Genomic DNA, 12,664 nt, shown 5'->3' on the forward strand with positions numbered 1-12,664 from the left:
TCATTCATTTAGTTAGTCAGCAATAAGAAAAGAAAATATTTAATCTTTGAATAATTCTGATAAGCGATCAAGTCCAGCAACATGACCGAAGGGCCAAGTCCAGCAACTTGACCCTATATAAAAACTGTACCCCAAAAAGGCTGTCTCTATAAACAAATAGTTACAAAAAACTTTCAAAGAGTCAAGTCCAGCAACTTGGCTCAATCTATCATTCATTTAGTTAGTCAGCAATAAGAAAAGAGAATATTTAATCTTTGAATAATTCTGATAAGCGATCAAGTCCAGCAACATAACCGAAGGGCCAAGTCCAGCAACTTGACCCTATATAAAAACTGTACCCCAAACAGGCTGTCTCTATAAAAAAATAGTTACCAAAAACTTTCAAAGAGTCAAGTCCAGCAACTTGGCTCAATCTACCATTTATTTCATTAGTCAGCAATAAGAAACGAGAATATTTAATCTTTGAATAATTCTGATAAGCGATCAAACCCAGCAACTTGACCGACGGGCCAAGTCCAGCAACTTAATCCTATATAAAGACTGTACCCCAAAAAGGCTGTCTCTATAAACAAATAGTTACCAGAAACTTTCAAAGAGTCAAGTCCAGCAATTTGGCTCAATCTATCATTCATTTAGTTAGTCAGCAATAAGAAAAAAAATATTTAATCTTTAAAAATTCTGATAAGCGATCAAGTCCAGCAACTTGACCAACGGGCCAAGTCCAGCAACTTAATCCTATACAAAAAACTGTACCCCAAAAAGGCTGTCTCTATAAACAAATAGTTACCAGAAACTTTCAAAGAGTCAAGTCCAGCAACTTGGCTCAATCTATCATTCATTTAGTTAGTCAGCAATATGAAAAGAGCAAATTTAAACATTGATTAATTCTGATAAGCGATCAAGTCTAGCAACTTGACCGACGGGCCAAGTCCAGCAACTTGATCCTATATAAAAACTGTACCCCAAAAAGGCTGTCTCTATAAACAAATAGTTACCAAAAACTTTCAAAGAGTCAAGTCCAGCAACTTGGCTCAATCTACCATTCATTTCATTAGTCAGCAATATGAAAAGAGAATATTTAATCTTTGAAGAATTCGGATAAGCGATCAAGTCCAGCAACTTGACCAACGGGCCAAGTCCAGCAACTTAATCCTATACAAAAAACTGTACCCCAAAAAGGCTGTCTCTATAAACAAATAGTTACCAGAAACTTTCAAAGAGTCAAGTCCAGCAACTTGGCTCAATCTATCATTCATTTAGTTAGTCAGCAATATGAAAAGAGCAAATTTAAACATTGATTAATTCTGATAAGCGATCAAGTCTAGCAACTTGACCGACGGGCCAAGTCCAGCAACTTGATCCTATATAAAAACTGTACCCCAAAAAGGCTGTCTCTATAAACAAATAGTTACCAAAAACTTTCAAAGAGTCAAGTCCAGCAACTTGGCTCAATCTACCATTCATTTCATTAGTCAGCAATAAGAAACGAGAATATTTAATCTTTGAATAATTCTGATAAGCGATCAAACCCAGCAACTTGACCGACGGGCCAAGTCCAGCAACTTAATCCTATATAAAGACTGTACCCCAAAAAGGCTGTCTCTATAAACAAATAGTTACCAGAAACTTTCAAAGAGTCAAGTCCAGCAATTTGGCTCAATCTATCATTCATTTAGTCAGTCAGCAATAAGAAAAAAAATATTTAATCTTTTAAAATTCTGATAACCGATCAAGTCCAGCAACTTGACCAACGGGCCAAGTCCAGCAATTTAATCCTATATAAAAACTGTACCCCAAAGAGGCTGTCTCTATAAACAAATAATTACCAGAAACTTTCAAAGAGTCAAGTCCAGCAACTTGGCTCAATCTATCATTCATTTCCATTTCATTAGTCAGCAATATGAAAAGGGAATATTTAATTTTTGAAGAATTCTGATAAGCGATCAAGTCCAACAACTTGACCGACAGGCCAAGTCCAGAAACTTGACCCTATATAAAGACTGTACCCCAAAAAGGCTGTCTCTATAAACAAATAGTTACCAGAAACTTTCAAAGAGTCAAGTCCAGCAATTTGGCTCAATCTATCATTCATTTAGTCAGTCAGCAATAAGAAAAAAAATATTTAATCTTTTAAAATTCTGATAACCGATCAAGTCCAGCAACTTGACCAACGGGCCAAGTCCAGCAATTTAATCCTATATAAAAACTGTACCCCAAAGAGGCTGTCTCTATAAACAAATAATTACCAGAAACTTTCAAAGAGTCAAGTCCAGCAACTTGGCTCAATCTATCATTCATTTAGTTAGTCAGCAATAAGAAAAGAGAATATTTAATCTTTGAATAATTCTGATAAGCGATCGAGTCCAGCAACATGACCGAAGGGCCAAGTCCAGCAACTTGACCCTATATAAAAACTGTACCCCAAACAGGCTGTCTCTATAAAAAAATAGTTACCAAAAACTTTCAAAGAGTCAAGTCCAGCAACTTGGCTCAATCTACCATTCATTTCATTAGTCAGCAATAAGAAACGAGAATATTTAATCTTTGAATAATTCTGATAAGCGATCAAACCCAGCAACTTGACCGACGGGCCAAGTCCAGCAACTTAATCCTATATAAAGACTGTACCCCAAAAAGGCTGTCTCTATAAACAAATAGTTACCAGAAACTTTCAAAGAGTCAAGTCCAGCAATTTGGCTCAATCTATCATTCACTTAGTCAGTCAGCAATAAGAAAAAAAATATTTAATCTTTTAAAATTCTGATAACCGATCAAGTCCAGCAACTTGACCAACGGGCCAAGTCCAGCAATTTAATCCTATATTAAAACTGTACCCCAAAGAGGCTGTCTCTATAAACAAATAATTACCAGAAACTTTCAAAGAGTCAAGTCCAGCAACTTGGCTCAATCTATCATTCATATAGCTAGTCAGCAATAAGAAAAGAGAATATTTTATCTTTAAAAATTCTGATAAGCGATCAAGTCCAGCAACTTGACCAACGGGCCAAGTCCAGCAACTTAATCCTATACAAAAAACTGAACCCCAAAAAGGCTGTCTCTATAAACAAATAGTTACCAGAAACTTTCAAAGAGTCAAGTCCAGCAACTTGGCTCAATCTATCATTCATTTAGTTAGTCAGCAATATGAAAAGAGCAAATTTAAACATTGATTAATTCTGATAAGCGATCAAGTCTAGCAACTTGACCGACGGGCCAAGTCCAGCAACTTGATCCTATATAAAAACTGTACCCCAAAAAGGCTGTCTCTATAAACAAATAGTTACAAAAAACTTTCAAAGAGTCAAGTCCAGCAACTTGGCTCAATCTATCATTCATTTAGTTAGTCAGCAATAAGAAAAGAGAATATTTAATCTTTGAATAACTCTGATAAGCGATCAAGTCCAGCAACTTGACCGACGGGCCAAGTCCAGCAACTTAATCCTATATAAAAACTGTAACCCAAAAAGTCTGTCTCTATAAACAAATGGTTACCAAAAACTTTCAAAGAGTCAAGTCTAGCAACTTGGCTCAATCTATCATTCATTTCATTAGTCAGCAATATGAAAAGAGAATATTTAATCTTTGAAGAATTCTGATAAGCGATCAAGTCCAGCAACTTGACCGACGGGCCAAGACCAGCAACTTGATCCTATATAAAAACTGTACCCCAAAAAGTCTGTCTCTATAAACAAATAGTTACCAATAACTTTCAAAGAGTCAATTCCAGCAACTTGGCTCAATCTATCATTCATTTAGTTAGTCAGCAATATGAAAAGAGAATATTTAAACTTTGATTAATTCTGATAAGCGATCAAGTCTAGCAACTTGACCGACGGGCCAAGTCCAGCAACTTGACCCTATATAAAAACTGTAACCCAAAAATTCTGTCTCTATGAACAAATAATTACCAAAAAATTTCAAAGAGTCAAGTCCAGCAACTTGGCTCAATCTATTATTCATTTAGTTAGTCAGCAATAAGAAAAGAGAATATTTAATCTTTGAATAATTCTGATAAGCGATCAAGTCTAGCAACTTGACCGAAGGGCCAATTCCAGCAACTTGACCCTATATAAAAACTGTATCCCAAAAAGTCTGTCTCTTTAAACAAACAGTTACCAAAAGCTTTCAAAGAGTCAAGTCCAGCAACTTGGCTCAATCTATCATTCATTTAGTTAGTCAGCAATATGAAAAGAGATTATTTAATCTTTAAATAATTCTGATAAGCGATCAAGTCTAGCAACTTGACCGAAGGGCTAAGTCCAGCAACTTGACCCTATATAAAAACTGTACCCCAAACAGGCTGTCTCTATAAAAAAATAGTTACCAAAAAACTTTCAAAGAATCAAGTCCAGCAACTTGGCTTAATCTATCATTCAATTAGTTAGTCAGCAAAATGAAAAGAGAAAATTTTAACTTTGATTAATTCTGATAAGCGATCAAGTCCAGCAACTTGACGGACCTGCCAAGTCCTGCAACTTGACCCTATATAAAAACTGTACCCCAAAAAGGCTGTCTCTATAAACAAATAGTAAACAAAAACTTTCAAAGAGTCAAGTCCAGCAACTTGGCTCAATCTGTCATTCATTTAGTCAGTCAGCAAAAAGAAAAGAGAATATTTAATCTTTGAATAATTCTGATAAGCGATCAAGTCCAGCAACTTGACCGACGGGCCAAGTCCAGCAACTTCTTGACCCTATATAAAAACTGTACCCCAAAAAGGCTGTCTCTATAAACAAATAGTTACCAAAAATTTTCAAAGAGTCAAGTCCAGCAACTTGGCTCAATCAATCATTCATTTAGTTAGTCAGCAATGAGAAAAGAGGATGTTTAATCTTTGAATAATTCTGATAAGCGATCAAGTCCAGCAACTTGACCGACGGGCCAAGTCCAGCAACTTGACCCTATATAAAAACTGTACCCCAAAAAGGCTGTCTCTATAAACAAATAGTTACCAAAAACTTTCAAAGAGTCAAGTCCAGCAACTTGGCTCAATCTGTCATTCATTTAGTCAGTCAGCAATAAGAAAAGAGAATATTTAATCTTTGAATAATTCTGATAAGCGATCAAGTCCAGCAACTTGACCGACGGGCCAAGTCCAGCAACTTCTTGACCCTATATAAAAACTGTACCCCAAAAAGGCTGTCTCTATAAACAAATAGTTACCAAAAACTTTCAAAGAGTCAAGTCTAGCAACTTGGCTCAATCTATCATTCATTTAGTTAGTCAGCAATGAGAAAAGAGGATGTTTAATCTTTGAATAATTCTGATAAGCGATCAAGTCTAGCAAATTAAATCTTTGAAGAATTCTGATAAGCGATCAAGTCCAGCATTTTGACCGACGGGCTAAGTCCAGCAACTTGACCCTATATAAAAACTTTACCCCAAAAAGGCTGTCTCTATAAACAAATAGTTACCAAACATTTTCAATGAGTCAAGTCCAGCAACTTGGCTCAATGTATCATTTATTTAGTTAGTCAGCAATAAGAAAAGAGAATATTTAATCTTTGAATAAATTTGATAAGCGATCAAGTCCAGCAATTTGACCGAGGGGCCAAGTCCAGCAACTTGACCCTATATAAAAACTGTACCCCAAACAGGCTGTCTCTATAAAAAATATTTACCAAAAACTTTCAAAGAATCAAGTCCAGCAACTTGGCTTAATCTATCATTCATTTAGTTAGTCAGCAAAATGAAAAGAGAAAATTTTAATTTTGATTAATTCTGATAAGCGATCAAGTCCAGCAACTTGACCGAAGGGCCAAGTCCAGCAACTTGACCCTATATCAAAACTGTACCCCAAAAAGTCTGTCTCTATAAACAAACAGTTACCAAAAACTTTCAAAGAATCAAGTCCAGCAACTTGGCTTAATCTATCATTCATTTAGTTAGTCAGCAATATGAAAAGAGAATATTTAAACTTTGATTAATTCTGATAAGCGATCAAGTCAACCAACCTGACCGATGCGCCAAGTCCAGCAACTTGACCCTATATAAAAAGTGTACCCAAAAAAGTCTGTCTCTATAAACAGTAGTTACCAAAAACTTTCGAAGAGTCAAGTCCAGCAACTTGGCTCAATCTATCATTCATTTAGTTAGTCAGCAATGAGAAAAGAGGATATTTAATCTTTGAATAATTCTGATAAGCGATCAAGTCCAGCAACTTGACCGACGGGCCAAGTCCAGCAACTTGATCCTATACAAAAACTGTACCCCAAAAAGGCTGTCTCTATAAACAAATAGTTACCAAAAACTTTCAAAGAGTCAAGTCCAGCAACTTGGCTCAATCTATCATTCATTTAGTTAGTCAGCAATAAGAAAAGAGAATATTTAATCTTTGAATATTTCTGATAAGCGATCAAGTCTAGCAACTTGACCGAAGGGCCAAGTCCAGCAACTTGACCGACGGGCCAAGTCCAGCAACTTGATCCTATATAAAAACTGTACCCCAAACAGGCTGTCTCTATAAAAAAATAGTTACCAAAAACTTTCAAAGAATCAAGTCCAGCAACTTGGCTCAACCTATCATTCATTTAGTTAGTCAGCAAAATGAAAAGAGAAAATTTTAACTTTGATCAATTCTGATAAGCGATCAAGTCCAGCAACTTGACCGACGGGCCAAGTCCAGCAACTTGACCCTATATAAAAACTTTATTCCAAAAAGGCTGTCTCTATAAACAAATAGTTACCAAACATTTTCAATGAGTCAGGTCCAACAACTTGGCTCAATGTATCATTTATTTAGTTAGTCAGCAATAAGAAAAGAGAATATTTAATCTTTGAATATTTCTGATAAGCGATCAAGTCTAGCAACTTGACCGAAGGGCCAAGTCCAGCAACTTGACCCTATATAAAAACTGTACCCCAAAAAGGCTGTCTCTATAAACAAATAGTTACCAAAAACTTTCAAAGAGTCAAGTCCAGCAACTTGGCTCAATCTGTCATTCATTTAGTCAGTCAGCAATAAGAAAAGAGAATATTTAATCTTTGAATAATTCTGATAAGCGATCAAGTCCAGCAACTTGACCGACGGGCCAAGTCCAGCAACTTCTTGACCCTATATAAAAACTGTACCACAAAAAGGCTGTCTCTATAAACAAATAGTTACCAAAAACTTTCAAAGAGTCAAGTCCAGCAACTTGGCTCAATCTATCATTCATTTAGTTAGTCAGCAATAGGAAAAGAGAATATTTAATCTTTGAATATTTCTGATAAGCGATCAAGTCTAGCAACTTGACCGAAGGGCCAAGTCCAGCAACTTGACCCTATATAAAAACTGTACCCCAAACAGGCTGTCTCTATAAAAAAATAGTTACCAAAAACTTTCAAAGAATCAAGTCCAGCAACTTGGCTCAACCTATCATTCATTTAGTTAGTCAGCAAAATGAAAAGAGAAAATTTTAACTTTGATCAATTCTGATAAGCGATCAAGTCCAGCAACTTGACCGACGGGCCAAGTCCAGCAACTTGACCCTATATAAAAACTTTATTCCAAAAAGGCTGTCTCTATAAACAAATAGTTACCAAAAACTTTCAAAGAGTCAAGTCCAGCAACTTGGCTCAATCTGTCATTCATTTAGTCAGTCAGCAATAAGAAAAGAGAATATTTAATCTTTGAATAATTCTGATAAGCGATCAAGTCCAGCAACTTGACCGACGGGCCAAGTCCAGCAACTTCTTGACCCTATATAAAAACTGTACCCCAAAAAGGCTGTCTCTATAAACAAATAGTTACCAAAAATTTTCAAAGAGTCAAGTCCAGCAACTTGGCTCAATCTATCATTCATTTAGTTAGTCAGCAATGAGAAAAGAGGATGTTTAATCTTTGAATAATTCTGATAAGCGATCAAGTCCAGCAACTTGACCGACGGGCCAAGTCCAGCAACTTGACCCTATATAAAAACTTTACCCCAAAAAGGCTGTCTCTATAAACAAATAGTTACCAAACATTTTCAATGAGTCAAGTCCAGCAACTTGGCTCAATGTATCATTTATTTAGTTAGTCAGCAATAAGAAAAGAGAATATTTAATCTTTGAATAATTCTGATAAGCGATCAAGTCCAGCAATTTGACCGAGGGGCCAAGTCCAGCAACTTGACCCTATATAAAAACTGTACCCCAAACAGGCTGTCTCTATAAAAAATATTTACCAAAAACTTTCAAAGAATCAAGTCCAGCAACTTGGCTTAATCTATCATTCATTTAGTTAGTCAGCAAAATGAAAAGAGAAAATTTTAATTTTGATTAATTCTGATAAGCGATCAAGTCCAGCAACTTGACCGAAGGGCCAAGTCCAGCAACTTGACCCTATATCAAAACTGTACCCCAAAAAGGCTGTCTCTATAAACAAATAGTTACCAAAAACTTTCAAAGAGTCAAGTCCAGCAACTTGGCTCAATCTGTCATTCATTTAGTCAGTCAGCAATAAGAAAAGAGAATATTTAATCTTTGAATAATTCTGATAAGCGATCAAGTCCAGCAACTTGACCGACGGGCCAAGTCCAGCAACTTCTTGACCCTATATAAAAACTGTACCCCAAAAAGGCTGTCTCTATAAACAAATAGTTACCAAAAATTTTCAAAGAGTCAAGTCCAGCAACTTGGCTCAATCTATCATTCATTTAGTTAGTCAGCAATGAGAAAAGAGGATGTTTAATCTTTGAATAATTCTGATAAGCGATCAAGTCCAGCAACTTGACCGACGGGCCAAGTCCAGCAACTTGACCCTATATAAAAACTTTACCCCAAAAAGGCTGTCTCTATAAACAAATAGTTACCAAACATTTTCAATGAGTCAAGTCCAGCAACTTGGCTCAATGTATCATTTATTTAGTTAGTCAGCAATAAGAAAAGAGAATATTTAATCTTTGAATAATTCTGATAAGCGATCAAGTCCAGCAATTTGACCGAGGGGCCAAGTCCAGCAACTTGACCCTATATAAAAACTGTACCCCAAACAGGCTGTCTCTATAAAAAATATTTACCAAAAACTTTCAAAGAATCAAGTCCAGCAACTTGGCTTAATCTATCATTCATTTAGTTAGTCAGCAAAATGAAAAGAGAAAATTTTAATTTTGATTAATTCTGATAAGCGATCAAGTCCAGCAACTTGACCGAAGGGCCAAGTCCAGCAACTTGACCCTATATCAAAACTGTACCCCAAAAAGTCTGTCTCTATAAACAAACAGTTACCAAAAACTTTCAAAGAATCAAGTCCAGCAACTTGGCTTAATCTATCATTCATTTAGTTAGTCAGCAATATGAAAAGAGAATATTTAAACTTTGATTAATTCTGATAAGCGATCAAGTCAACCAACCTGACCGATGCGCCAAGTCCAGCAACTTGACCCTATATGAAAAGTGTACCCAAAAATGTCTGTCTCTATAAACAGTAGTTACCAAAAACTTTCGAAGAGTCAAGTCCAGCAACTTGGCTCAATCTATCATTCATTTAGTTAGTCAGCAATGAGAAAAGAGGATATTTAATCTTTGAATAATTCTGATAAGCGATCAAGTCCAGCAACTTGACCGACGGGCCAAGTCCAGCAACTTGATCCTATACAAAAACTGTACCCCAAAAAGGCTGTCTCTATAAACAAATAGTTACCAAAAACTTTCAAAGAGTCAAGTCCAGCAACTTGGCTCAATCTATCATTCATTTAGTTAGTCAGCAATAAGAAAAGAGAATATTTAATCTTTGAATATTTCTGATAAGCGATCAAGTCTAGCAACTTGACCGAAGGGCCAAGTCCAGCAACTTGACCCTATATAAAAACTGTACCCCAAACAGGCTGTCTCTATAAAAAAATGGTTACCAAAAACTTTCAAAGAATCAAGTCCAGCAACTTGGCTCAACCTATCATTCATTTAGTTAGTCAGCAAAATGAAAAGAGAAAATTTTAACTTTGATCAATTCTGATAAGCGATCAAGTCCATCAACTTGACCGACGGGCCAAGTCCAGCAACTTGACCCTATATAAAAACTTTATTCCAAAAAGGCTGTCTCTATAAACAAATAGTTACCAAACATTTTCAATGAGTCAAGTCCAACAACTTGGCTCAATGTATCATTTATTTAGTTAGTCAGCAATAAGAAAAGAGAATATTTAATCTTTGAATAATTCTGATAAGTGATCAAGTCCAGCAATTTGACCGACGGGCCAAGTCCAGCAACTTGACCCTATATAAAAACTGTACCCCGAAAAGGCTGTCTCTCTAAACAAGAAGTTACCAAAAACTTTAAAAGAGTCAAGTCAAGCAACTTGGCTCAATGCATCATTCATTTAGTTAGTCAGCAATAAGAAAAGAGAATATTTAATCTTTGAATAATTCTGATAAGCGATCAAGTCCAGCATTTTGACTGACGGGTCAAGTCCAACAACTTACCCTATATAGAAACTATACCGCCTTAAACCGGTTTCTCGATAAAAACTAATCAAAAACGTTTTGAATTTTTTGTAACAAACAGGAGCAAAATTCAGCTTAGTAAACGAGAAACAAATCTATTTTAAGCACCTTTCTATTTGAAGTAAAGCAACAAAAATGAATAATCCGAGTACTATTGTCTCTTTTAACAAAGTTGTAATTTATAAAGCAACACAAAAAAAGCAAAACAAAAGCATCATTCCTCAAAACACATAATGTTTGTGATGAATGCTGAATCTGGTAAAGAACGGCTGCAAATTAATTAATCAGAGCTAGCTGAAACTAATGTCCATTTCAATCTATTAGAAGTCACTAGCGTTTCTCCCTCAGTCATCAGAAGTTCCTAAATCAGCTGGGTTCGGTGGATCAAAATCTTCCCCATTCTCATCATCCATCGTATTCGAAGGCGGCTTTTCATTGCTTCTCCGCTCTAACGACCTGATTTCATTCGCTTTGTTACTAAGACTGACCTTGGCCAGCTCGTACGTGGACAGCCACCTTTGGTCAAATTTCAGCCGGAACAGGTATAAAAATCATACAAACATTCTAAATCTCGTGCAAAATTTGGGTAAAGTAGATTAATATCCTTCAAACAAGAAGTTACTTGTGCCATTTTCGAAGTACTTTCAGGTATTTACACAAATTACTAGAAGAAAATAACTTCAAAAAAATTTCAAAAACTTCGAATTACCTTTAAAGAGATTTTTTCTAACAGGCGAAAACCTGTCCGGGCCTCTTCTCCACCTTTGCTTTTCACTTTAGGGGATAACATGTGCGTTTTCAGCTCATCAACTGTCCATAGCTTCTTGGACGCATTTCTGCCAATAACCTGAGGAGTAAGTCCCCCAACGAGCGCAAGATCCTCCCCTGCAAAAGGTCCTTTTGGAATCAGTAGTTTTGGTTGGTCAACATTTGAGTAAGATTTTGGATCCGACAATAGTACACCAAGTTTTGCAACTTCTGATGTCTAGAACAATTATAAAATTTCTGAACTTTGAATGTTCTGTTCAGAACGAAAAACTTGAAAAATAAGCTCAATTTTTGAGGCAACAATTCTTCAGTAAAACGTGTTAATTGCCAAATCAATGGGCGAATCAGAAAAATCTTACAAGCAAGCTGTCAAAACGAATTAATTGCCACATCAATGGACAAAAGAAAAATCTTACAAGCTGTCTTATGGCATTTGCAGACATCTGTATTTCCCGGTAATTCCTGTTGGCTATTGATTTGAGCTTTGGCTGTAACTCTCTCATGCAATTAGTTATCATAACCGCTGCATCCATTATTTTGTCAGCCGCTGTTTTGATGGCCTCAGACGCTTCCAATTCGGCCCTTTTAACTTCAAGCTCTGCCATCTCATTTGGATGAACAATTCTGGGTCTTTTCAACTTTTTGTTCCCGGATGTTGAGCTGCATTGTGGTGCTTCAACCGCCTTCTGAATACTGACCTCGGCCTACGAAAAGAGCAAATCAGAAACAAGAAACTTTTCGAAAAGCTGTCCTTTTTTTACATTATTTGCAAAAGCTCGGCCTGAGACGAATGGCGAATCACCAATCAGTAACTTTTTTGAAAACTGACCTCAAAAAAAGCATGGTCGTAACGATAAAAATTGTCTAAAAGGTTTGGCAATGTACCTGATTTGATGTGGAGCTGCAGTTTGATTGGTTTGCCCTTTCAGCGTTCATATTTGGAAGTTCATTCAAGCATCTGGACACGTCATTTGGGTCTAATTCGGGGTACTGGTTTTCATCGTGGAGTAGGGCGTTGTCGTTTTCATCTTGACTATGTGTCTTCGCCCTTGTCTCTTGAAAGCGGGTTTCGACGTTTTCATTCATTATCAATTTTTTCCTAGCACTCTGAGAACAACCATTGTAATCATCAAGTAGTATTTGACTCACATCATTGTATACTATTAGTTCTGGATCAACTAGTGGAACCAGCGGAACAAAATTTATATCAACCTGAGCGTTAGTTATTTGCACCCAAGCGTCTTTGTTCCATTCTTCAATGTATTCCTTTTTGCCGACTAATAGTACGTTAGCCTGCCAATTGTATGTATCTGTTCTTGGATTCTTGCAATTGAATCGGACCTCTACAGTGTCGTGCTTCTATAAAAACAGACCAGTTAAAATATTTTTGAGAATATTTAATGGGTCAAAGCAATCTTTTAACTTTGTTTGCTTAAAATGCTCTTAACGCACCTTTATTTTTGTCCTGGCAACCATATCCAGACAAATGCTG

The 12,664-nt window shown here is 36.2% G+C and overlaps 1 protein-coding gene across 8 annotated transcripts in view; it reads right to left on the minus strand.

The window, feature by feature from the left end:
- The window catches only part of LOC142353562 (uncharacterized), an 87,265-nt gene that overhangs the window by 71,135 nt on the left and 3,466 nt on the right, over positions 1–12,664 (minus strand). For 7 of the 8 annotated variants that reach the window (XM_075405826.1, XM_075405830.1, XM_075405829.1 and 4 more), the window contains 4 exons: positions 12,625–12,664; positions 12,058–12,531; positions 11,589–11,876; positions 11,114–11,389 (listed from right to left, as the gene is read on the minus strand). The exon at positions 12,625–12,664 is cut by the window's right edge. In XM_075405826.1, coding sequence (XP_075261941.1) covers positions 11,114–11,389; positions 11,589–11,876; positions 12,058–12,531; positions 12,625–12,664 — 1,078 coding nt within the window. The remainder of the gene's footprint in view (positions 1–11,113; positions 11,390–11,588; positions 11,877–12,057; positions 12,532–12,624) is intronic. The other variant, XM_075405827.1, reaches the window with a different exon arrangement.

Source organism: Convolutriloba macropyga, chromosome 14 (assembly GCF_964194025.1).
Source record: "Convolutriloba macropyga chromosome 14, txConMacr16.3, whole genome shotgun sequence".
In the NCBI taxonomy this organism is placed as follows: Eukaryota; Metazoa; Xenacoelomorpha; order Acoela; family Convolutidae; genus Convolutriloba; species Convolutriloba macropyga.